Source organism: Gymnoscopelus braueri (assembly GCF_963280865.1).
Source record: "Gymnoscopelus braueri genome assembly, chromosome: 5".
Lineage (NCBI taxonomy): Eukaryota > Metazoa > Chordata > Actinopteri > Myctophiformes > Myctophidae > Gymnoscopelus > Gymnoscopelus braueri.
This window is the reverse complement of record NC_137606.1, coordinates 31,890,049-31,917,305: the sequence shown is the minus strand read 5'-3', so window position 1 is coordinate 31,917,305 and position 27,257 is coordinate 31,890,049. Positions and strand designations below refer to the sequence as shown.

General features: G+C 41.5%; 1 protein-coding gene across 1 annotated transcript; it reads left to right on the top strand.

Annotated features, from left to right (window-relative positions):
* The first annotated feature begins 232 nt into the window (after nt 1-232).
* On the top strand, nt 233-26,341 carry cpda (carboxypeptidase D, a). The gene is made up of 21 exons (XM_080427875.1): nt 233-1,076; nt 2,107-2,354; nt 7,789-7,931; nt 8,307-8,476; nt 8,913-9,346; nt 10,231-10,422; nt 11,579-11,752; nt 12,511-12,620; nt 12,887-12,989; nt 13,266-13,408; nt 15,231-15,400; nt 15,575-15,877; nt 16,179-16,374; nt 16,518-16,653; nt 16,883-17,029; nt 17,223-17,321; nt 17,420-17,484; nt 18,075-18,206; nt 18,327-18,512; nt 23,161-23,263; nt 23,882-26,341. The coding sequence occupies exons 1-21, from the start codon at nt 406-408 to the stop codon at nt 24,106-24,108; spliced, it is 4,152 nt and encodes a 1,383-aa protein (XP_080284001.1). The 5' UTR covers nt 233-405; the 3' UTR covers nt 24,109-26,341.
* The last annotated feature ends 916 nt before the right edge of the window (nt 26,342-27,257 follow it).

The window sequence follows — 27,257 nt, the reverse complement described above, 5'->3', positions numbered from 1 at the left end:
GTAGAAGTAAAAGTATAACAAATTGGAAATACTCCAGTAAAGTAAAAGTACCTCAAAATTTACTTAAGTACAGTACTTGAGTAAATTTACTTTACACCACTGATAAATAGGGTTTCGAATGTGCTGCTCCACTGGGAGTCGGGGGAACTACCTTAAAAAAGGCCCCGCCCACCCGGCCTGACGCCTGATTCCGTCACACCGCGAAGCCCCGCCCTCCCGAGGTGAAGGGGAAGTAGTAAGACGCAGACAGACAGTCAGGCAGAGCTAGTATCAAGGGCTTTTAATCGAACATACGTCTACCTTCTCGTCCATTACCTTTGTTATATACGTCTTCTGTCGCCGCGATCGCCGCCGTGCAACTCGAGAGACCGAATGAATGGTGAAAGGGTAGGAGACGCGTAAACAATGGCGACAACACACTTGCAGGAACATCTCGCCGCGACGCTGAAAGTACTACGCGTCTCACTTCCAGCCTTTCTGGTTGTTGTTGTTGTGTTGACGGTGGTGTCTGTGGACGTAGCTGAGGCGAGGCGAGGCAAGAGAAGTAATCCCACCACCATACAAGATGTGGAAACCTATCACAGATACTATAACTATGTGGAATTGACCCGGATCCTGCAATCCATGGCTCAGAAGTACCCTCACATCGCGAACCTGTCCAGTGTAGGCCAGTCGGTGGAAGGCAGGGAGCTGTGGGTGCTGCGGATCACAAAGGACCCCGGCGCGGAGGCACCGGGCAAACCCAAATTCAAGTATGTCGGGAACATGCACGGCGACGAGACCATCTCCAGGCAGGTCCTGGTGTACCTGGTGGAGTGTCTGCTGGCGGGCTACGGGCACGATCCGCGCATCACGCAGCTGCTGACCACCACGGACGTGTACATCATGCCCAGCATGAACCCGGACGGCTTCGAGAAGTCGATCGAGGGGGACTGCAACGGCGACGCGGGGGGCCGTCAGAATGCCAGGAACAAGGACCTCAACAGGAGTTTCCCCGACCAGTTTGGCGAGCTAGACATAGACCAGGATGATATTCCTGAGGTCAGGGCCGTCATCAAGTGGATCCTGGAGAAAAAGTAAGTGCCAGGCCCACTACACACCAGTGGTTCTCAAACTTTTGAAGGACCCCCATTTTAATATAAAGTATTAGGCCACGGACCCCCATTTGATACCATTTGTTATCTCTGGGACCCCAATCTATATTATGAAATCCTAACTCTCAGAGTGTAGAAATGGACCACGCAGGTTCCATTTGTGCACTCTCAGAGTTAGTCATGTAACTCCTCAAGGACCCCTGGGGGTCCCCGGACCCCAGTTTTAGAACCACTGCCGTACACTGTAACTTGAGTGTACATGTAACCAAATGGAGCCCTGTTTGGTTATATTTTGTTCACTCTTACAAAGGGTTTGGATACATTAACACAGGATTCTGACTGTATATCTATTTTCTCCCGTGCTTATTTACCAAACATCTAAGTATGCACATCCAACATGAAATCTCAGGTGCTGAACAGAAGAACACTTTTAAAATAGCAAACATAACATTAGTTTACAATTGTTTTGAATGGGTCTTCGTTGCTAGAGGCAGGGGCTGGAATGGCCTCTCAGTCAACATCATGCACCAATCACTTGTTTAGTCACACTGCATGTGACAATAGATGGCTTTGGGCACAATCCAGTCAGTAAGCAATTTACGGTAGCCATAGCTGCAATCCCAAAATACACATTATTATAGCAACAGAATAATGTGACTCCCAGGAAAAATGTTGGAAGTAACGTTTTATATTGGGCGGTCAGGTCTGTTTGTGTGCAAGTGGTGTTTTTTAGATAGATAGATACATTGATATTATTGAAATTCAGGTGACATGGCAGCACCGCAGAGGCAGTATGCATAATACAGGACAGATACAGGTTAGAAAATTTGCTATTTTCCCCAAAATGTAAATATTTAGGTTTCTACTCTTCCTGTAATCGGTGTAGATATTTATTGTATGTTTGACATTGGACTCACTGTGTTCTCTTGTCTGTCTGATCACTCGCACCACACAATTCACATTCTTCTGTCTGTTTGCTGGACGAAAGTTAAGTGTCCATTCGACTTTTTAGATTTGTGCTTTCGGGAAACCTGCACGGTGGCACCGTGGTCGCCAGTTACCCGTTTGACGACTCGGCCAACCACGAGCGGGAGGGCCAATATAGCAGATCTGAGGACGACAATCTGTTTCGATACTTGGCCCGAGTCTACTCCCAGAACCACCCTGTGATGAAGACAGGCCTGCCCAGCTGCCCAGACACGCCCGAGGAGACCTTCAAGGATGGTATCACCAATGGAGCCCAGTGGTATGATGTACCTGGTAAGATGATCTTTTCGTTTCTAGATGTGTCCAGGAATTATCCCAGCCCAGGGGTCACTTTGTGTGATCAATGCTCATTATTTGCTCGCACCTCCTTGTGAACAATCACACATATTGTGTGTAGTAGCATGGGTTCCACGGTTTCCATGGTGATTGAGCCTCAATGGCTGTTGTTATTGTCTCGGCAGTAACATAATGGGCCAATTTCGTCTGAGAAGTGTTGACAGCGAGCACGTCTGGTTTAAGAAGGAGCTCTGTTTTGTTGGATCATAGGAGTGTCTTGTAGGATGGATGAAAAATAGTGGAACGGCTGCAGTATTTGGTTGCCTTTTCTATTGTTTGGTCACTGAGCTAAATGACACAAAACCGCCTGAAGTGAGATATTTAGGCGGTGTTGCTATGGAGATTTGCTAATGTAATTGGTCTGGTATTGGTTTTCTGTGTGTGATGGACTACAGCATTGTCTTCTCTCGTGACTCCAGGACCCACATTCATTCATTCTTTGTGTGTGTGTGTGTGTGTGTGTGTGTAATTGTATTTGGTGGTAGAGTTTAATTACAACACTTGACAAAAAGCTTATACATAAACATTTTATATTTTCAACTCTTTCAACAGAGCACTGTTGACATTATGTCTACTGTATTTTTGGGTGGGTCTGCCACAAAACACTCTAAGCCTAAGTCTTAATAGGCTGGCCTCGTTTTGTTTGTCTTGTTGCCAAATCAGATCCAGATCCATTTTAGATTGTTGTGTGTAAAACCCAGCAGACAGGTTCATTATTGTACCCTCAGGGGGCGATCCCACCAAGAAATGTCCACTGCTGAACGTGGTTTTTAGGTGCACATAAAAGTTACAATATTTTCACCTTTTGGCCCAAGGCACAGAGTAACATTGCTCGCCAGTGTCACATTTTTGGCCAGTCAGCCAATTAAATCAAGCAAAGGGCACGAGGACAGGCTTTAGTACTACTTTATAACTTTCCTCCTGTTTTTCTTTTTGTCATGTTTGACAGTACGAAAATGGCCAGCCAGTGTTTATGAAAACTCATCCTAGCGGTCTGGAGTACACATGACAGCACAAAGCTCGAGTGACCACTGCCTGGGCACTCTGAGCAGTTTTAGTCAATGTCAACCACCTTCAAGGCATTTTTGAAGCAACGCTTTTCAGTGTGATTGCCCTCTTAGAAAGCACATTCTGAGCATGGCTGGATCAGTCTGCCGGATGTTGATCTGACTAAAGCGAACTTCCTTTTATCACCCACACCTATCGCCTATTTCTCTGAATATATGTGTCTTTTATGAGCTTGGGTATCGGTGGCTTGTTGCATCCCCGCTGCCATTTTCTCTTGATTCAGGTTAAGAAACCGGGCCATTGGTGTCACTCAGACAGTAATCTGATCCACTGGCTCTGTGTGTTGATTTGATGGGTTGGCCAAGGCGGTGAGAGGGGAGATAGACATAATGTTACTATTACCTGCACATAGGATTTCAAATTACAGCCCATCTTTCCTCTGTGTGTGTGTTTGTTTGTTTGTCACTGCATATCTTCCAGGATAATCCCCGATTCCAATATTTTCCTAGAGATTAGCATTGAATCACCTTATTTGGATCAGAAATAATGATAGATGCAAAGATACAGTAACCATTTTTGAAGACCAAGTAGAAGTAAAAGTATTTCTTTCTTTCTTTCTTTCTTAATTCATTAATTATTTTCTATTTATTTACCATTTTATGTACTTTTGATCTTGATGTCCGGGCCAACTTCATTCTTCTAAAAATAGACTAAGATTGTAAGAACATATACTTTTAGTATGTAAATAAAGTAAAAGCTACATATCATACGTAAGACTCATCTCACAATAATTATTATGAATGACTAATTAAGACAAGTCTAAATGTAAACGTCACTGTCAACAAATGATTATTGGGGAGCCAAACAACTGGAAAAGACACACACTGTGACAAAGGTAGAGGATAATCTACTGGTCTAAATGTCATGAAGCATAAATGAGACCGGTTTGCTTAGCTCCTTTCGTCTTCCTTGTATGACAGTGCTTGTCTGATCTGCAAAACAGATATGATGCATGATGACGTTGAGGTATTGTGGTTTAGCATGATGTGTCCTTCCTCTGCACAATTATTGTCAACTTCTGTGTCAGAGACTCTTTAAATTGAGCAGCAATTACCTTTTTTTCCCTTTACTTCATGTAACTTAGCCCATTAAGACTTGAGGCAGAGAAGATTTGTGTTTAAAAAATCATAATTTACAACCTCGTATATCTGCTATTTTTGAATAGCCAACTCTAAAATCTAAAATGGCCAATGCTTTCCCGGTTTTAATGGACTACATGACATAAACTACACTAGAATCTTCAAATGTGTCCTGTCAATGGAGGAACGATTGTAGCTTTTTTTTAAAAGGCATAGGCTGTGCCAAGTTTTGTAATCTTGGTAAAACTGACAAATAGTGTAAGTGTTTTGTTTTGGGTAAATATTTCTGGGTCATTTGTTCGAGGATATAGGCCCCACTCTCTAGTCTCTACCAATCATCTAATAGATTGATCATCCACCTAATAATTAAATTGTATTTGGTGATAATGTAGCAATAAACTAACTATGCAAATTCTCATATAATGTTTATGTTGACAGATTCTATTTTATTTTCCCTTCTATTTCATAATGTTCTGATAACTTAAATCACAAAACCATTGCCACTGTGTCTTTACTGTGCCTTCCTAAGTTACACAACAAGATATTCCTCAAGAACTTGAGCTAGTACTTTAAGGAGGCTTTGAGCAATGTGTTCAGCTATATTGTCAAACACTGGCCAGGGCTTACCACTCATTTGGGAGTGGCTGACTAGTTCCTGTCTGGATAGCGGCTATTTAGGGTGAGGACTGATTTTGGAGGATGTTTGCCACTGTAGGAAATGGCATCTGTCCAGACAAAGTATTTCATTTATACAACTGATTAAACAATGGTGAATAGTAAACCAAGATAAATAAAATCATTGATAGCAGTCCTCCCTTGCTTGTTGCTGTAGAAAGATATAACACTAAGGATAAGCCTGGCTATGCTGTCAGGTGGTGGTGGCTGCCATAAAGTACAGATTTGCATATGGGTCACACATTTTAAGTTAAATGTAGTTCAATAAACCTAGCATTAGTCAGGGCGGAGGCCATGCTTGGATAAAGTCTTGTAAATGAACTCTTGCCCCGACAGATTAGCCATTGCACTTTATAGGAATGAGAATCTGTTTCTAGTGCCACCATAGGGGGTACCACCTCTAGAGATCCACCCAGACACACCCATAAAGACCCCATTTCAAGAAGACAGTCACAGGGCATGGCCCCACTGATCTAACCTCACTCCGTCAAATGGAAGAAGCTTGCGACACACATTTTGTTTCACAGCGTACTTGCATCTGAGACTCCGGGCGCAGAATCGATGACAGACGGAGTTTCATTTTTTCAAGCTACTAGGCAGGTGATTGGATGATCCCGCCCCTAGCAGCCGCTGATTGGTTCGTATGCGCAGCGGTTCGGGCAGCTTTACTCTGTGAGCAATCCCAGACCCTCCTTCCTGAAACCAAATGCAAATGAGATTTCCGGAGGGAGGGGGGGTTTACCAGGCTACCACTGATCTGGCTTATACAGATGTTTGATTACTAGACCAGGCACCAGTTCCCATCCAGGCCTTGTCTGGTGTATAATATATCTCCAGCTTCACATGTATTGTCACAACATAAGTTTACAGTTGTAAATTGTGGTTGAAATTATTTTTTGTACAAGCTCCCAACACTTCAAACATAGTCATAATAGAGAATGGAGAAAGAAACAAAGAAAACAAAGCCAGATAAAACACAAGATATACACAAGGTGCATGGTCAAAATAGAAATAAATTAGGCAGAACGTCACAGTCACTTATGGAAGTAGAGACAACACTGTTTAATTACTCAAAAGGCAATTCCCTAATTGCCCAGCCAACTACTTTCTTGGCCATAACTTTTAGTTAAGATTTGACTTCGGAAGAGTAAATGGGCTGGGATTAGTTTGTAAGGAAAGCTGAAGAAAATATATTTGATCTTGATCAAAAAACAAAACTTGAAATGAAAAAGAGATTGTCAAATAGTAGAGTGGGCCATGTTGTCCGCTCCACCTCAACTGGTTTTAAACCAGGCTGCAACTATTTTGACCCATAATCTGAAATGACTGGTTCTAGTCTCCAGTCAGCTGCCAGTTAGTCACAGTCACCAAGTTTCAGACAGTTGAACACAGCTGCACGCTCACACTTGTCTTGAAATTACACAGAGCTTATGTATGTGCATTTTGAAACCTATTTCTGTTTCTCAGTGCCAAAACGTATGCCCATTCTAAGCTGTTGGAACAAAGCTGCATTAATAATGGAGATTTTTCCAACCTCCCCAAAGTAGCTATTTGGAAGGATATTGTTACTTTTTGCCAAATCTCAGAAATGTCTTTGCTGATCACCTGTGTGTGCAGCAGCAATTGTTCGAATGTGCTGAGCAGTTTGCTGGCACTGCATCACATTGCCATCATCGAAGCTGAATGCAGCCATCTTCTATGCTAAGGTGACTGGCCATGTTTTTTTCTTCCTCTTTCTCTCTCACTAGTGAAGTCACGAAGTGTGATTAATCTTTGTACCCTAAAGGATCTTCTTACTCACTGAGACAACAAGGATGCAGGTGGTTAAGCTATATGGTGGTTAGTGTTGGTTTTGTATGCAGTGCATGTACACGTGTACACGCTTGTTCAGGCACGCCTTGTTTTGGACCATGTGTAGTTAAGTGGCAGACAGACGTGGCCTCTTTGTAACACTTTACTTTGCGTGTGCAGAAAGAATCATTGATGCAGTTAATGCCGGTGGCTATTTTTATTGGGCTCCTGTGGCCACCCAGCAGGCAGCTATGGCAACCGTCCAACCAGAGGGAATGCTGGCAGCCCGCTGCAAGCCCAGAGGACACGACTCCACGTCTGCCTGCCTGCTAGGCTGGCTGGCTGGGTGCAGAGCCAGGCTGCAGCTGGCTTGGTACCGCAGCTGCGAACACTGCCCTTGGAAAGAGACATATGTCACAGCCTACTCCCAACAGAAGCACCGTGTCCAATGTCCATCGCTCAATACCTGGCACTGGATGGGGCAGAGATTTAAAACGATGTTGATTTGGGGGTAGTACTGCCATTTCCAAATTGCAGGCTTTAACTTATCACATGGAACGGGGTTTTAGATGTCCTCCTAAAAAAATCTATTTCTATACATACATACATTTTCTACATACAGTATGTGGCAATTCATATTTCAGTTTTCAGTTTGATTGTCTCAAGCGAATTATTCACCCTTTATGAAGGCTGTTTGTATATGTGTTTTTGTGGTGCTGTTTAAAAAATCCAGCCTTTGATTCTAACTTGTTATCCAGGTGGGATGCAGGACTTCAACTACCTCCATGGGAACTGTCTGGAGATCACCATGGAGCTGAGCTGCTGCAAGTACCCTCCTGCCGATGAGCTCCATAAGGAATGGGACTTAAATAGGGAGTCGCTACTGGCCTACATTGAAATGGTAGGACTTCCATTGCGTCCATTTACCACATGAGCCCTATTTTATACTTTGGCTATTCAAAAATAGCTGATCTACCAGCTCACAGCGTGTCGCATCACAACGCATTGTGAGCTTGTAGATCGTCAGCTTGCGACACAATGCGACGTGACAGAAAAGTCGCGTCAAGCGTCTGACGCTAAAGGCCAGACCGCACCAATGTAACTCCTTGTTAATACAACTTAACTCCTATTCTTCAAGGAAAATAATGGTTAAACCAAATGGCCATAATTCACAACCAGTCTTATGGTATTAAAGTCAGTCACCTTCGATAATGAGATACCCATGCAATCAGTCCAAATATGCAAGATGTCCTCTGGTAACACTGTCCTCTTCCAGGTCCATGTTGGTGTACGCGGTTATGTGATAGAGGCCACCAACGGCACTGGCCTCAACGATGTCAACATTATAGTGGCAGGTATCAACCACAATCTGACCACAGGCCAATACGGGGAGTATTACCGCCTCCTCCTCCCTGGCATGTACAACATCTCAGCCGTTGCCCCAGGGTGAGTGCCGCACAAAGTCAATGGATTGTATATCCTTTTAGTTTTTTGTAGTTCGGGCATATTCGTATATATTTATTTGTAGGGTTTTCCACAACAAAGACCTAGTGTGGAATTTGTTTAGTTTCTACCACCATGAATTTTTCTCAACTCTTGTAAGTGCTGAAAAATATCAGCTCAGCTCTTTTTAGAAGGTGATGGATTTCTGTGTGCTTTGCTGCCACTTCCCATATTGTTAAAAGTATTAAAGAAAAGAGAAAAAAAGGCAGTGATAGCGTGGAGAAAAACAGACGTGTGAATATGCTACTTCCTGGGTGACTGGGTTCCTACAGGGGAAACTCCCAGTGAGACTAGTTTGTCACAGCTCCCTCGTAAGCATTTTCTGGCAACGTGAAGGCAGAATCATATAGACTAAAAAATGTGTTGTGCTCGCCCCTAGGTACAAGCCAATGGCAGTGTATAGTGTGCAAGTGGTGGAAGGCAAACCCACTGAACTAAACTTCACGCTGGAACCCTTGGTCAATGAGCATGCAGGTAACATTGCAGCGACCACATCTGTTATCTCGCCTACTAAAGCTCCAAAAACACCAGTACCTGCAATTAGTGGCAACAGCAGTTCCAGTGGCTCATCCCAGAATAGTGTCATTCTTCCTGGGGGAAATGAGAGCGGCACTCCCCCGTCGCCACCAAGGCAGCAGCCTGTCCAACCCACAGAGTTCCGCCATCACAACTACGCAGATATGGAGCTCTTCCTCCGCAAGTACAGCAGCGAGTTCCCCTACATCGCCTACCACTACTCTATCGGCCGTTCAGTGGAAGGCCGTGAGCTCTACGTCATGGTCATCTCAGACAACCCTGCTGCCCATGAGCCAGGTGAGTCTTTAAAACATAATTCCTTTTTTAAAAGGATAATTTACTTTTTTACCACTTACTGGAGGTAGGCTTGAGATTTACCACGCTGTTTTATCATCCTGGTGGTATTATTTTCAGTACCGTCCTAAGTAGTGAGTGAATTGTTTGAAAAACAAAAAACTGGCAATATAAGCAGCTGCTTGAGGTGATTAGGATTTCCCCGGTGCATTCCCCAGTAGGTCTAGTACAGTAGATTGAAAAGAATACTTCTCAGATTACATAACACGTAAGGCAGCATTCTTAGCTTTCTAAACACATCCAAAATAACTGTAATGGAGCATGTGGTGCTGTTAATATGTTTATAATCATTAGCCTAGCCTAGTAGACTGTATTAGGTCTACAAATGTTTAAAACATTGTGCTGTTAATATGAGGTTTAGCACTACTGTGATTTTGCACAAAGAACAAAACTAAAAGCCACATCAGCATAATGCCTTCCCACATTTCCAAACACATTTGGTCATACCAAAGAACAAATTCAGCGAAGAAAGAAGAAATAAATCATTGCATGCCACTATGATAGTGGAAACATTAGTAAGTGCACTTTACTATCAAATCCGATCATATGCACGTTTCATGAATGAACTGTTTGGTTCTAATCATGTCTTTTTTATAGCCTGAAAATGTGGACTTCGCTTGAACAGCTACTATGGTTGACTGTTGGGATTGTCATAAATACACTTAATCAGAATGATTACATTACATTACATTTTCCGACGCTCGCCTCTTTAGTTGTTTGACCCAATGTAATAATTTTTGATTGATATGGCCATGAAAAATAATGCAGCATTGGGCAATCTAACACCTTTGGTAATCGCATCAATCATTTCTCCCTCTGTAATCCAGGTGAGCCAGAGTTCAAGTATGTGGGCAACATGCACGGCAACGAGGTGGTTGGTCGTGAGCTGTTGCTGAACCTCATTGAGTACCTGTGCCGTAACTATGGGAGCGACCCTGAGGTCACTCATTTGGTCAACAATACACGCATCCATATCATGCCCTCTATGAACCCTGATGGTTATGAGGCCGCCAGTCAAAGTAAGGAAGGACACACACACACACACACACACACACATATATACACACACAATGATGTTTTTACAGAACTTTTTTTTTTTTTTTTTGTGTTTTCTTTTAATAGTTTTTATTGTTCATACCGACGGCGGTTTATACAGGGTATGCAGTACTTTGGGGAAAAAAAAGGGGGTATCGACTTTCTTTTTTTTAAAGAACCTTATTGTTTTATTGTCATCCTTTCTCTCAACTAAATTACTATTTCAGTAGTCAGTTTGCTCTTGACTAGATTACGTGCTACTAGTAATAACTTTACTGGGGAAAGGCATTGGGGGAGTGTTACAGTTAATGGGTCATAGTCATGTTTATTTTGAGGCATGGATACCGTTTTAAATGGTTGCAAAATAGGAACTACACTGTCCAAATTTGCTGTGGCTTTGGGAATGACATAAAGCAGCATAGCATTAGATGTTCTGCCAATATTAACAACACTGATTTAATACAGCATATCATAAAAAGAAGGAAATGGATAGAACGTAATTGGCAATGGGATTTCCCAACTGACTACACTGACATCCTGGTGTGTTAGAGTGTGGGTTGGTGTGTAGTTGTGCATGTTTGTGTCAGTTGTGGAATTAACAGTGGCTGTGACTGCAACCAAATGTGCCCAGACTACATCGTTAATAGAAAGGGCAGTGAGAATGCCCAAAAGTAGATGGAATACAAATGTTCAAATACTTAAAATAAGACACAACTTTATTGTCCATATGAGATTTGAAATGTATCTTTGCTCTCAAGACATTAAAAGAAACTCAGAAACAGCATACTATAGCACAATAACAGTAATAAATAGATGCATAACAAAGGGAAGAGGGACATTCATTGTAGGGACAGTTTTATACTGACCCCAGATAGTTGCTCAAGCCCACAACTTTTTGCCCTGGAGGTTTTCAGCATGGGAAAGTCACTTTCTGCCTGCCATGAATTGCTTTGACACATCTTTGCTGCTGCTGATCGTTAAGAGGAAGTACACAGGAAGTGAAGCAACGGCGTAGTTTTTAAGGGGGAACGGGCCAATTGTCATGCAGACTGCTTTAAGTTTTGTTGCCATGTTATACATTGTGAATTTAGCCCTTGAATATACTAGTATAGCTAATAGTGTTGTGTCCTTTCTTCACAGTTGACGTGAAGAACACAAGAGATAAGGGACGCAATAACGGCAATAATTTGGACCTGAACCGTAACTTCCCGGATCAATTTACCAACATCACAGTGCCCAGGCAGCCGGAGACCCTGGCAGTGATGAATTGGATGAGGAGCTACGCCTTCGTACTGTCAGCCAACCTCCATGGAGGCAAGATGTTGCTTTGAGCTTCTGGGACATAAGTCTTTGAAAATAGACTTGGTTATGCATGTACCTTGCATAACCAATATGCTCTGTTAATGCCACTGTCACCCTAATTAGATCAGTGAGCAATTTATCCTAATTAGATTATTCCTTTACTGCTTTGTTGTTAGTCTTAAGCAGTGGTGTAAAGTAACTAAGTACATTTACTTAAGTACTGTACTTAAGTACAATTTTGAGGTATTTGTACTTTACTTGAGTATTTCCAATTTCCAATACTTTTACTTCTACTCCACTACATCTCAGAGGCAAATATTGTACTTTTACTCCATTACAATTATTTGAAAACTTTAGTTACTAGTTACTTTTCAGATATAAATTATGATATTATGAAACATGCATTAACCACTTCAGCCCTATTTTATACATAGGCTATTTGAAAATAGCCGATCTACAAGCTCTGGCTTGTAGATCGGCATTTTCAAACATTTTAGTACTTTTACTTTTGGTACTTTAAGTACATTTTGATAGGTACTTTTGTACTTTTACTCAAGTATATTTTGAATTCCTTACTTGTTACGGAGTACTTCTACATTGCAGTATTGATACTTTTACTTAAGTAAAATATTTTAGTACTTTTCCCACCACTGGTCTTAAGTATGTTTCCAGTCTAAGCAATCCCGGCATTCAGATTTATTTTGCTGTGTCATCTGTGTTACTTGAATACCCGTGTGAAAGTCAATCAGGTCTCTTTTATTTTTAAACAGGCTCTTTGGTGGTGAACTACCCTTATGATGATGACAAGGAGGGCACAAGAAAGTATAGCAAAGCTCCTGATGACGAAGTCTTTCAACAAGTGTCCAGAGCCTATTCACAGGTTAGAGAACACTGCAGCTACTGTTGTTAAATATGGGTTATGTAATGAAATCTGTGGATTGATATTTTGAAGGCTTGGTTATAACAGTAACCTATTGTTGATTTCTAACTGTGTGTGTGTGTGTGTGTGTGTGTGTGTGTGTGTGTGTGTGTGTGTGTGTGTGTGTGTGTGTGTGTGTGTGTGTGTGTGTGTGTGTGTGTGTGTGTGTGTGTGTGTGTGTGTGTGTGTGTGTGTGTGTGTGTGTGTGTGTGTGTGTGCACTTGTAGGAGAATCCTCTGATGCACAATGGCCACCCCTGTGAGGACATGTACCCAAATGAGTACTTTGAGGATGGCATTACCAATGGTGCTAACTGGTACAATGTTCCAGGTACATCAGGCCCTTTCAGCCCAAAACATCCGATTAACCACATTAACCCTGGTGTCCCTATTTTTGAACAAATATTCTAAATGTATTTCGTTGCAAAAATGTTTAGTCGGTGAGATTTGATTTTAAATCCTTTGTATCAAAATGTACAGTAAAAGAAACGGGGACAGGGATTTAATTAAGCCAAATTACTTCATCTGTCATAAGTGTGGGTGCAATATACTGTATGTTTGATATGAAATGATGGACAGGAATAACCGAGAGTGCTTTCCTCCACAGGTGGCATGCAGGACTGGAACTACCTGAATACCAACTGTTTTGAGGTGACTATCGAGCTAGGCTGTGTTAAGTACCCCAAGGAAAAGGACCTCCCCACTTACTGGGAGCAAAACCGACGATCGCTGCTTGAGTTCATACACCAGGTAACACTCAAAACAACACCCTGTATTGAGCCCTAACATTTCACACATCCTGTTGTTCAGTTGACTCATTCACACTCATTTAATCACACACACACACACACACACACACACACACACACACACACACACACACACACACACACACACACACACACACACACACACACACACACATTAAGGGCAGGTACACACTGTAGGACTTTTAAAGTGGTCGGGGGTCGTCTGATCGTTAAGCATTTCACACTACAGGAGTTTATTTCTTGAAATCGGCTGTCATATATCGTTGTGGTTTTCACCCTATAGATTGATCCCCGACCAGGGATTACACACTGTAGGATAGTTCTCTCTCTCTCTCTCTCTCTCTTTCTCTTTCTTTTCTGTTGCGTGAATTAAGTGTAGTTGCTTATTTGGTCTTGTTTCCTAATGTTGTTTGAGCCAGTTGTTCTCAAACATTTTCATGGCAAGGACCCCCAAATTAATATTTGTCCGCAGACCTCCCCCCTTCTGAAGATATGTTGTGCCATAGACCCCCATACAAGATCTGTGTGGATTTGGAAAATATTCCACAATTTTCTCAAGATTTTTCTTTGAAAATAGCTGCGATGCGTTGTGAGCTTGTAGATCGGCTATTTTAAAATATGCAATGTATTTGTATATAGGGTTAAAGTGCTGATGTGGCCTGCCCTATAGTCGCTTTTGTTGGGCTTGTTTTCATAGATGTGGTTGCTTATTTCTTTAGCAAAATCTGGCAACAACAAATAAAAAAGGCATGCGAGGCTAGACAGTGACAGACGCGCTGCTCACGCAGACACTCACACGCATATTACACACACACACACACACACATACACACAATACACACAGCTCACGCTCTCTCTTTCAGTTTTATAATGTTTAACTTAAACAGGACTAGGATGGTAATATTGCAGGGGGGGGGTCTGTTTGTTGTTGTTTGGTCAGGTCCAGTCAGTGATCCTCTCCTAGCCACGGTGGCTGCTGTAATGTGCTATCATTGGCTGTAGCGTGGATCTCCTCGCAGACCCTTTCATACTGTATGATACTGTCCGATCTCCTGTCTGCGACAGGGCCGAATATCTAAACAGATAGATATTTGAAAACGGTCGCAAAGCCATCGCAGAGCGGATGATCGCGGCCAGATCGTCTCGCTGAGCCTTTCACACACAGCGAGCATTATCTCGCCGATCAAAGGCCGATCTGCGTCAGATCGGGAGGTTTTGTCGGCGAGCGCCAAAAAAGGTCGCGGACAGCATAATCGGACCAAATATCCTGCAGTGTGTACCTGCCTTAACACACACTCAATAACATGACTTCAGTCTAGAGGTTGACTGACTGCGGTATTCGTTCTTTTCATGTATTAAGCTGATATATGATATGCTGGCCGATTCAGGGGGGAAAAGGGTTAGGGATTTACAAGATCCATTTGCTTACTTGTGTGAGTAAATAATAAGCACCTGCTGAGAACCCCATGCATTTTCGAATTTCATTTAACTAGGCCAATGTCCTTTAGGAATGATGCCCGTGGCATGCCTCTCCGTTTATGCAATACCCATCTTTAGCTCATGTGCAATGCCCTGATAATCTTGCACACCTTAATCTCATTACTTTCTTATTTTCTTAAATACTGTATATTCATTTGCATGACGTCTTGTGTCAGTGTCCTCTTCTTGCACTGAACTTTTTACATTTACAGGCAATTAAATATTGGCCCAAAATCATCGGCTCACTCGACTCCTAATAATTGGTATCCACCAGACAATGACTCTGTTTGTTCATATGTGTGGGCACATGTCTGTCCTAACAGGTCCACAAAGGATTAAAGGGGACAGTGAGCGACATAAAGGATGGTACAGGTATCCCCAATGCCACCATTAGTGTGGAGGGGATTGACCACAACATTACCTCAGCCCAGTCTGGAGACTACTGGAGACTGCTTGTCCCTGGTACCTACAACCTCATCGCCTCCGCCCGTGGGTAAGACATGCCATAATCAGAGTGGGAAACATTGGTCAACAAGCAAGTGGAACATTTAATAATCATACATACTGTTTGTCAGGTCAGGAGAACAGGTTACTTGTTCCTGTGCTGTTGCGTTCTCCATCTGCAGCATGCACTGTTTTCAGTGTTTTAATCTTCTGTCTCATGCAGATACAAGCCAGTGTCGATCTATGCCACAGTTCCAAAGGACGGAGTGGAGGTTGTGGACTTCAAACTGACACGAGTCCACTCTGAGCCCAAAGGTCAAGCTCCTGAAGGTCCAGAGGCCACACAGGACCCATCGGAGGAGGAGTTCCAGAGTTTCATCAAGGACTTGTCCCTTGGCCAGGGTCTGGAGGAGCTTGTCAGCAGCACGGCCACAAAGAACAGTTTTCGCTACCGGAACTACAAAGACCTATCTGAATTCCTGAGAGGACTTACCCTCAACTTCCCCAAGATCACCTCATTGCACAGGTTGGCTAAATATTGATCTTACATTCTGACTAATATTTAAGAGTATCCATCTCCCTGATTCCAGGGCCATAAGTAGCTGCACCAATGAACATTCCAGTGGAAGTTTTTGATTATCATTCTTTCTATTCTTTCCAGTCTGTCATGCATAATTATAACCTAACTATAAATGGAATCTTAAAATGGAATTATTCTGGCATGCATGTTTTATCTGTCACAGTGTATGAAATGTCCTGGCAAATTTCAATTTAAAAACTTGCTACCTCTGGTATTGCTGACTTGGTTCGATGTGTGTGGTGTCCAGCTTGGGCCAGAGTGTGGAGGTTAGAACCATCTGGGCTTTGGAAATCTCCAACAAACCAGAGGAGGCCGAACCGTCTGAGCCCAAGATCCGCTTCGTGGCAGGGGTCCACGGTAACGCCCCGGTGGGCACTGAGCTGCTGCTGGAGTTTGCTGCCTTCCTGTGTATTAACTATGGCAAGAACCCAGCCATCACCAGGGTGAGTTTCAGGAGGTCTCGAGATTATGGTTACGGGTGATTTATACTTTGTTGTGCTCCGGTGTCGTACACCGACCTGGTCTGAGTGAATATTTGAATGGTTCAGATATGTCTCTTGACTGCACCTCCGCTCCTCCCTGACAGCTGATCAATGAGACGCGGATTGTTATCTTGCCCTCCATCAACCCAGATGGACGGGAGTTAGCCAAGGAGAAGGAGTGCACCTCGTCCGTGGGCATGACTAACGCTCACGGCAAGGACCTAGACACGGACTTCTTTGGTTAGTTTCACATGTTATTGTGCTAAAAAATAAATGCCTGTGTTTTGGCAATAAAGTATGCAAATACATATATGTACTAGTTTTCTTTTTTTAATTGAAGAACATCCATTTTCTTTGTTTAGTTGTTTGAGTTTTAGTGCAAGACATAAGGGAGAAGGAGAACCGAGATCAGTTTGCATATTTAAACTCAATTAATTTTCTAGAATGCCTCAACTGTTTTGTTTTTTAGGAAATGCGTCACAGCGCGTGGTGGATGCCCAGCCAGAGACCAGAGCTGTAATGGACCTAATCCTAGAGAGAGGCTATACTCTGTCTGTTAATCTGGATGGAGGCTCCCTTCTGGCCACCTACCCTTATGACAAGCCTGTCCAACCTGGTAATAACAGGGCAGAACCAGAACCATGATCTATTGTTATTGTAGATAGACAGCTATACAAAATATTCAAACAAAAATGTTTGCGTTAGACACTGGTGCATTTGCTTACAACCAATACATTTGTTGAGAATGACATGCTATGTACATATTATTTAATACAGCAATTTATATATTGTATCTCTTTTTTTTCCAGTGGAAAATGAGGGAACTCTGAAGTACTTGGCAAATGTATATGCCAGCAACCACCCCACGATGCACCTCGGGAACGCTGGATGTCAAAATAATGGCCAGAGTATGTACTACAAGCGTTAAGCCATTAACATAGTCAGGTGGTCTTTAATGAAAGCTGTGGAGCAAGGAAATAATATAATGAATGCCTTTCTCCTTTAGTGGGGAACATCCCAGATGGAGTTCTCAGGGCTGCAGAAAGACAAAGTCACATGGGCAGCATGAAGGTAGGTTTCTTTTAGGGCTACTCAACTAAATTCGTAGTTGACTAATGATCGTAGGACTTGGTTAACTAAAGGGCCGTCCACACCAAGCACTATAATTATAACTATATCGTTCATGTTAACACATTTTCTAAATTGTGTTTCCCACTTAAAATCATACAAAGAGACCAAACTTGAAAACCCTTAGCCATTGAGATTTATGGACTATTAGAAAAAGTAAAAAGATATATTTGAAAGGATTACATCTAGAGCTTATAGAGATATACTTCACAAAATAACTTTCAGCATAGAACAAGGCATAAAAAAACGACTAATTGCTAAAAAGTCAAGGTCAACTATTAACCCATCCATAAATCGACTATGAAGGGACAGCCCTAGTTTCCACCTATTTTGTCCTGGAATATACAGTAAGTACTGTATTACTCGGATCACTGGACCGCACACCGGTGACATTTAGCCCTAAAATAAAACTTGGCACATTTTCAATGTTAATGGCTTGACATGGAGTGAGCAGCCCCATACAGCAGTGTATTTAAGTAATGAGTCAGAAGTGAGTGCATCATGTGACTGTGTTTGACTTTGTGCCTTTCCAGGACTTCAGCGTGGACTTTGGTCATTGTCCCGAAATCACAGTGTATACTGGCTGTTGTCTGTTCCCTGCAGCTGAGGAGCTTGACACACTCTGGGCAGATAACAAGAAGCCTCTTCTTAGCATGCTGGTGGAGGTACAGTACAAGCTATTTTTCTGGAGCCCACAGTGCAGCAGGGGGGGTTGTATGTATTTATGTTAGTTAAATTATAAAACTAAACTTTGAAACTCATACTCATGTTTATTTTTCGGACAGGTTCATAAGGGCGTACGTGGTGTGGTGAGGGACAAGAGCGGGAAGCCAATTGTTGGTGCCATGATTGTGTTGAATGGAGGGGTGCGGGTCTTCACTGCGGTGGGGGGCTACTTCCATGCCCTGCTGGCACCCGGCAGCCACAACATTGAAGCTGTTGCCGATGGTTACCAGCAACAACGCCAGGAGGTGTGTGTATAATTGGATGAAAAGGCCTCTGATTAGGATTATCGCCACCAGATCATGCATTTACCCCTGTATGTGTTGTCTTATCCGTCTGTGTGTCTGTCCGCAGCTAATCTTACATATTGCTGGCCTCTCATATCTTTGTGCACGCTGACAGCAGACTACAATTTAGAAATATTTTCCAATTTTTAATTGCAGCGTGATTATCAATCCAGGTTATGGGATAAGCATCCCACTACTAACTAGCAAATGACAACGCTCCTGTTCCTCTGGCTTATGGGACGTACCAGAAGTGGAACTAGCCAATCGCAGACATGCAAACTACTTTTATAAATGTGACAACAAACCCCCAAAACCCCACATTATGAGTCTTAATGTTCTCGCACATTCAACTCAGTCCACTCCAAGCTGTCTTAGTCTTTGGCCCCTTTAACAGAGTTTAGAGTGCTGATAAACAGCAAATAGCAACATGTGGAGAGGTAGACGATGCCTATGAATGAGAGGGGAGGAAGGCAGAAGAGACAATCATGGCCGCTGCCAGCTATGAGGTCACCGAGGTCCAGACCATGGAAATTATTTCCATATTAGAAAAATAAGAAACTGTTTAACGGTTTAAATACTCAGGGGTTGAAAACATCTCCTTTGAGTATCTGCCTTCTGTGTGGCTAACCCTGAGGTGAAAGAGCGCACTGGCTGATGTGAAACTGACAGCAATCACTACCATGTTTTTTTTTTTAAAGTTTCATCTATCAACTCTCGCTACAGGAGCTCCATCAAGTCAGTTTAAAAACCCCACGAAACCCACGTCATGTCAGACAATCGTCAGTAAGCATTTGACTTCTTGTCAGTGAATTTCAAAATAATGGCATCGGTGACAAATATGCTGCAGGTTTTTTTATTAAGTGCGTGAGAAGAAAAAAAAGTAGTGTTGGTCCTGCGAGGAATGTGTCGGTTACAAAAATGATATTTATTGTTTCACAAAGTGGCAGAAAATTTGCTATGTCAATTGGACCCAAAGCACTATCACTTGTTTTTCTACTAGGTCAAAGCCCACAGCAACTACAGTAAGTCTAGAGGTGAATGACTGCTTTAATGTCCATTTGCAATCATTGTATGGTATGGTGATATACAAACATGTTAATAGTTGATTTCATGAGCTTTGCTGAAACTGCAAATTGATGATCATCTGCATCTACATACAAGTTTGTCTCAGCTCATTCTACTTTACATGTACTTAATAGGCAGGCATTGTAGTCTCAAATCTAAAGCTGTGGCTTTATATTATTATCCCTATTTGTGATGGGGGCATATATACCAGCACAAATATATATTTGATCCTAATTATAATTCATGGGTTCCTGTAGTGTATATGGTTAAAAATGTATTCTCATTTTTGGCGTTCAAGTGGCTTGGTATTAATGGTATAGTCTTGAAATTGTGCAGAAATGCAGTAAGTTAAGCCTTGAAATAAGTGGGATAATGCATCGTGAGCAAGTCAGTTATATTCTGAGTTTACTGTATTATCCCCCTTACTTGTAGAACCATGTAGAAACTAAATTCAACTCAATTAATTACACCTCACTCATGTTAGCATGACATTTCACAGTTGTACACCATTATTTAAGCCAAGGTCTATGATACTGTCAATCATAGAAAAAAAATACAGGGTATTGAGCACTTAAAGAACGGTTGCAGACGTTTGCACCCTTAGGCTGTATTTGGCTTGGGAAGAAATACAAGCTACATATAATTGATAAAGGTTTATATGTAATGTAAGTTTTAGAGAAATTATTCTTTTGCCAGTTTATGAAACAAATTAGCATCAAAACATCCATATTTATTGTCCAAACGGTTTGACATGGATTCAAACATTGAAAAGTAAATGTGGCTGTTGTGCTATAAGGGAAAATATGATTAACATAAATACACACGAACATAAATACACATGAAATGTCACGATAAATGTCATGGTGGCTCCCCATTCATATCCACCTCTATGTGGGGTGTGGAGCGGAGCACACAGAATCTCTCCACTATCTCCACCTTTTCACCTTTCTGCTCGGTAATCTGCAACACAGGGTAGCAGAGCTCTGCAAATAGATGTTCCTTGATGGTACGACCAAGCTCTTGACTGTAGGCCTTGCGCTCCCCACAGGAAGTGGAGAGTAGGGGATCCACCACTGAATGATATGTCTGTTGATACTCTGGTACTGTGTAGCCATGGATCATAAGGGGTTCTGACTGACATGTCATTGGCCCACCGATAGTGACTGTTTCCTGAGCAGTGAGAGGCTCAGCACTCGCAGCCTGGTCGAGTTCAGGAAGAACTGCAGCGTTCCTTCTGAACCTGTCAGGATGTGGCTTTGGGAGGTCTCCTCCACTCCTCTCAGGCTCCAGGTCACATGTTATGCCCAGCATATCAGGTCTCTCCTTAGTACCCTCACCATATTTCTTCGGACATCGCATACTCGGCCGTAGGCCATAGGGACGCATCTCATCACTCTGGAAATTTAAATATCAGTACATATGATCTGAAGATAACTTTGTAGTTGCTTCTGATTCTCATGCTATCTTAAACTGGGCCATTTAAAAAAAAAAAGAATTTCTCCCATCAAATTTAAAAAAAAACTACTGAAGGAATGGGCTGATCTTGGGACTATTGTGTAAGCAACATAGCTGCAGATAATAAAATAATGGATGTTAGATGTAGGTGTACTGGTAAATACTTGTAAGTAATGACGACAAGTAAAATTGTACTTCCAATACCTGCACATTTGGCACACCCAGACCCATAATGTGCCTGTCTAGTCACCTCAAAACCTTTGCCTCCTTTTCCTTTGTATATGGACCTATAGGCCTAGGTCTAGTTTGTTTATTTTCAGAGCTTACATCAAGATCAGCCTAGCTAGACCAGACGTTTTTAATCTTTAGTTGGCAAAACTGGCCTATAGTTGAAATTTAACATGTAAAACAATATGGGTAGCACTTACCGTACTATTTGACAACAGAGTCCTCATGTGAGCAGATTATACTACACCATTTCAATCACATCTGAAACGGCGTGGATTGGTGGTCAATGCGTCTACTAAATTCTCTAGATTTCTGCTAGAATCCACAGTCTGCACATGCAGGGACATGGAAAACAAGGCTTTAAAGCACCGTACGCTTACCTTTTCGTCAGTCATGTTCATGCACCCTCAATCAACTTTAAACTACACGCACGTGAACGTGAACGCTCACGTATCACCCGGCAACTCCCACAATTAGCCATGAGATGATCGTTGTACAAACAAACAAACAAACAAACAAACAAACAACGTAACAGTGAGTGTGAAGTTTTAAGTCATTCGTGTTCTGGTGTAATATATTCAGTCGATGCGATCGTGCACTTGTTAATGGTATTTGGCTCTCTGCAACCAATAATTACCAAAAGAGAAATGGAGTGTTTGCCCTGGACCCAAACTATTGAAAATGGCAGATCTACAAGCTCACAATGCGTTGCATCAACTATTTTCACTACTTCTTGTTTTCTAATTCATGGAATTTCTTTGTTTATTTATTCATGAAATTATTTTGAAAATGTACATAAATGTTTTCAAATAATACTTAAAAACAAATAGGAAACAAAATAAAGGGATATTTTACTCGCAGCCCATAAAGATGGGTCTCGATAACCTGACTCCGCCAGTCGGATGAGGCGGTGTGTGAAGCAAGCTTCTTCCATCTGGTGGAGTGTAACCTCGCGTCACCAGTCTTTCCACCTCGGACGAAAAGGTGGAGTGAGGTTGGGGTCTCGACCCACTGTTTGGGAAATAGTGAACTAAGTTTAAACAAGTTATTTACTTACGTGACGCAATGACCGAGTTGACAATGGAACATTTTCACATATGGAGTAGAAGCGTCAAATCTCTAGTAATCCGATCGGTGCAATCGATTGTTGTAATAATAATAATATCGAAATAAATGTACCGTAAAGTATTTCGTGAGCAATGAAATGAGCATGCTTTCGGCTTCGGTCGCTTGATAGCCTGCCTGGAACACGGACGGGATCCATTCATTGTTGCTGCTCACGGACTGGAAGCCAGATGTGCTCGATTAGAAACGATGCGCTAAACTTTAACATCGCAGCCTTGAAATATTATATAATATAACACAACGCATATACTCTCCATGAATGTATACTAGTCGACTCGAGAATGGATTGACAGTGGTAAAATAGCTTAATTCCCGTTAAATTCACAACTGGCCTGGAATGAGTGGTCTAAAACCAAGGCATTGATTAAGGAGGCATCGTGGGGCAGAAAATAAAAGTGTGGGGGGGGGGGGAAATAAGAAACATAAATAAATTGATATCTATCTCTTTTTTATTTATTTATTTACCACCTGTGAGGTGGTGAGGTAGGCTATTGCTACTGGACTTCGTGTATCCTTTTCCCCCCCACAAACAACACTCTCAGATCCAGTCTTGAGATAAGATTGCCTTACCATGGCAGAGGCTAGATACTAAAGCTAGTAAAGATGCTTTGATCTTGCATTGTCATCCCAGTGATATAATGGACCAAACCCCTATGAAATGTGCATGGATGTTGATGATGTCTGCTCTCCAGTGTGCTCAACACCTGAATGAAACCATTGTCATTGTGATTCCCAGGTAGTGGTATCTTCCTATGAAGCTGCCGTCAGCATCACTATCGAGTTTGACATGGATAACCACATCTTTGGCCTGCCCAGGGAGTTTGTGGTGGCTACTGCAGGTAATAGCCTTTGTTTTTTTTGTGACTCCAAGGGGTGTGTGTGTGTGTGTGTCCAAATTCTTAATACAATATCATGCAATATGTCTAATTACACAGTAGGCTTTGGTTTGGCACATGTCACAATGGCCTGTCACAATTATTACATAATCGCCTAATCACAATTATTTGAGATAATCGCCTAATCACAATTATTTGAGATAATCGCAATTATTTTGCATAATAGTAAAAAGAATCATATTTTTAAACATTTTCAAAAATTGTGTAAATAGCCGATCTACAAGCTCACAGCTTGTAGATCTGCTATTTCCACTATTAGTTTTTTTTAAATGTATAAAGTTATTAAATATGTCTGTAATTTCTTTGTATATTTTGGTTATTTGTCATATATGCCCTGAGCAACTTCAAAGCCTAAAAGCCACACAGAAATGTAATTTGTATTCATATGTTCCAGTGTTCAACGACAAAAACATGTTATTTGTTACAATTAATCCTCATGTAAAATGTCATAATTGTGACCCCTAGGCACGTAGTGATACATTGGCAGTCTCACCTCATCTGACTGCAAACATTGGTTTCTCACTGAGCATTGTGTTCCTTTTCCATCCTCCTCATGTGCAGCGGCCTCCATGACGGCGCTGGTGGTGACGGCGTGCATTATCTGGTGTGTGTGCTCGGCCAAGTCCAACCAGCAGAAGGACGGCTTCCACCGGCTTCGACAGCACCGTGACGACTATGATGACGAAATACGCCTCACCTCCATGGGCTCCAAGAAATCGCTGCTAGCCCACGAGTTCCAGGACGATAGCGAGAGCGAGGAGGACACATTATATGCCAACAAGCTTTGAGAACAAAACGACACTTCCCAAAATATTCGGGTCAAAAAGGGCCGTCTGAACTGGAGGCAGTACTGCTACCTTTTAGGATTGATATTTTAAGAGCAATGAAGGTGCTCTTTCTGCCATGATGCCAACAAACTCTTGAGCCTACACCCTCTGCCATTTGGTGATTAGTATTACTGTGGTAATACTATTAGAACTTCTGCTTCTCTCTGTAACTGATGGACTGGCCTGTTTGTTTTGCTTCATATCTCCATTGGACTGGTTCAGAGGAAACAAGCCAGAAAGAGATAAAGAGGAAGATGGTTGGTCCATAGTGGCCAATATCCATCCATCCCTATAATGTACCCTGAATCTCACAGCCTCTTGCTTTTCCAAGCTGCCCAACGTGTGTTCTCTGCTATCTGTCCTGCCTGGCCTATCCTGGCCTCTCAGTCTAAATTAAATCACATTTAGCTTTGTATGGATGTAAAAGCATAATTAGACACACGCATCACATTTTGCTTTTCTCTGATACTGCTAGTACTATTACTGATAGATACTATTACACATAGGTGATTACGAACCATTATCATTTCAAAAGTCAGTATTGACACATTTACTGTAAGTACTGAGCCTTTGAGAGAGAGAGAGAGAGAGATTCCAATACTGTGCCTTGGCTTCTGTAGAATTAGACAGTCCATGTATTTGGCTGATGTTGATGGCAGGAATGTAGTGAATGGATCATTTTCAGTCCAGGTTTTCAATTCTCAGGTGTTATGAAAGGGACACCATTGTACTTTGGAAGGCTGCTAAATTCCAATGTTGCACAGGCACCTGTGCTTCGTAGGTGGTTTTTGTCAAGGTTTTTATTTGCTGAATTCGGGTTGTGGCTACAACCATGCTGGGTCAGTTTCTCCAAAGCGTTGTAACCTCTAGTGTTAGAAAGCTTAAAAGAAACCCACCCCAGTCAAGTCAAGGCCCTCTATGCATAATACTAAGTTAACTTGCACTGAATGGAAAGTAAAGATTGTTTTATATCAGTGGAGAATGGCACTAGTATAAAAAGGATAATAGATTGTAAGTATCATTGTCTCCTTTTATTTTAGACCACATTTTCAGATGGATAATTGGATAATCATTATTTAAAAAATATCGTGTCCATAATGTCATCTTGTTCAGACTCACTCTGAACATGTACAGTTGGAAATAATCGTTGCCTGGATCATGGAACATTATCCAAGTGGCCATGTTTCAACACAATTTGTTTTCTGGGCATAGATATACAAAATGAAAATTAAAAAACCTTACTGCCCTGCTCCTGAATTCATTTTCTACTGGTTTTACTTTATCTAAACAAGTCCCCCTTCCCCTACCCCACCTCGCAATAAAGTTGCATGAGCGTTGTCCGTCCATGACTTAATCATGACAGATGAAATTCAGTGCAACATATAGGCCACCAGTGTTGATTGTTTGCATCTGTGTGTAAAAGTTGAAGGAATTGATCAAACTTGACACATCATCTCATACCCATGTAATGTGGAAAATGGCCTTGATTTCCATGAGTGGCATAGCATCAAACATTTGAGATACAATTATTTGTAAAAAGTTACCACGTTCATGACATTAACCCATTAAGACCGGGAGAAGCATCTGTGTCAATTTTAGATTTGAGCTAAAAAGCATTATTTTACACTTTGGCTATTCAAAAATAGCAGATCTACAAGCTCACATGAGCTTGTAGATCTGCTATTTTTGAGAAATCGTGAAGATTTGTGCAAATCTTTGAATATATATATTTCCAAGCGAACATTTGTAACTCAAATCTTTGCTTCTGGGGGGTCCCTGGAACAAAATATTTTGAGATGGGGGTCCTTGGCCAAATATATATAATTTTGGGGTCCTTGACATGAAAAAGTTTGAGAACCACTGACATTTTGTAGAATCGGCCTCAGGTCTTAATGGGTTAAATCTGTTAATATGTGAATAGAGAAAGGCAGTTTTGTAATTTATTTTTCTTCACGGCACTATTTTGTGTGTACGCATTTTTAAATTGGAGTGTGGTGGGGTATACTATTATATAGTAAATGGAATCACTTGTAAATAATGTAATGTTTGCCAATTGTGAATAAGAAAATAAGTGCAATTCAAGTTAGCCTATTAGCCTACATACAACCAACATTTAATAATACATCTTTGTATGTGTGATTGTGATAACATGCTAACATAAACAAACGAAATAAAGCCACAACAATGAAGTCTCTTGAATGCCTGTGTTGCATTGCGTGACATCACACCCAATTCTATGCCAAATTTGTGAAATACCTGCCAGTGCAGGTAAATGCAGTAATAGGCTATTATTACTAAACTGGGATTTGGCTACTATTGGGGAGGAGAAAGAGAGAGCAAAAGGGTGGTCTTCAGGAATGTTTTCGGCATATGGGCTCTTGAGTAGCCCTATCCACAGCAATTTAAATATTTAATATTTGATATGTGTGATAAAAACATAACAAAAAACAGTAGCACTGATTTGCCTTACTGGTGTACAATGTTCGAAAGAATCATAAAATACGTAGTATCAATAGGCCTACTGCAAAGTAGAAATACTCTGTTACAAGTAAAAGTCAGGAATTCAAAATGTATTTGAGTAAAAGTACAAAAGTATTGTTATCAAAATGTAGAAAGTACTCAGTATGCAGAATGTCCCATTTCATAAGTTTTCAAATGTAGAAAGATCTTTTGAAAATAGCCGATCTACAAGCCCACAATCTGAATCATTGTGAGCTTATAGATCGTCTTATTTTCAAATGGCAGAAATTTATGTTTTGTCATTATGATAAAAATCTACAAAGTAACTTGTAACTAAAGTTTTCAAATAATTCTAGTGGAGTAAAAGTACAATATTTGCCTCTGAGATGTCGTGGAGTAGAAGTAAAAGTATAGACAATTGGAAATACTCAAGTAAAAAATGCCTCAAATTTTTACTTAAGTATAGTACTTGAGTAGTTGTACTTAGTCACTTTACACCACTGTACGTGACCCATTAAAGAATAAAAGATGGGAACAATAGTAAAAAATAAAAATAAAAACTAGATAACTAAACATTGCAATACCTCCCACCGCCACGAAGTGGCACCATTCGCCAATTTGTTTTCTCCTGACAGAGTGACACGCCGGAA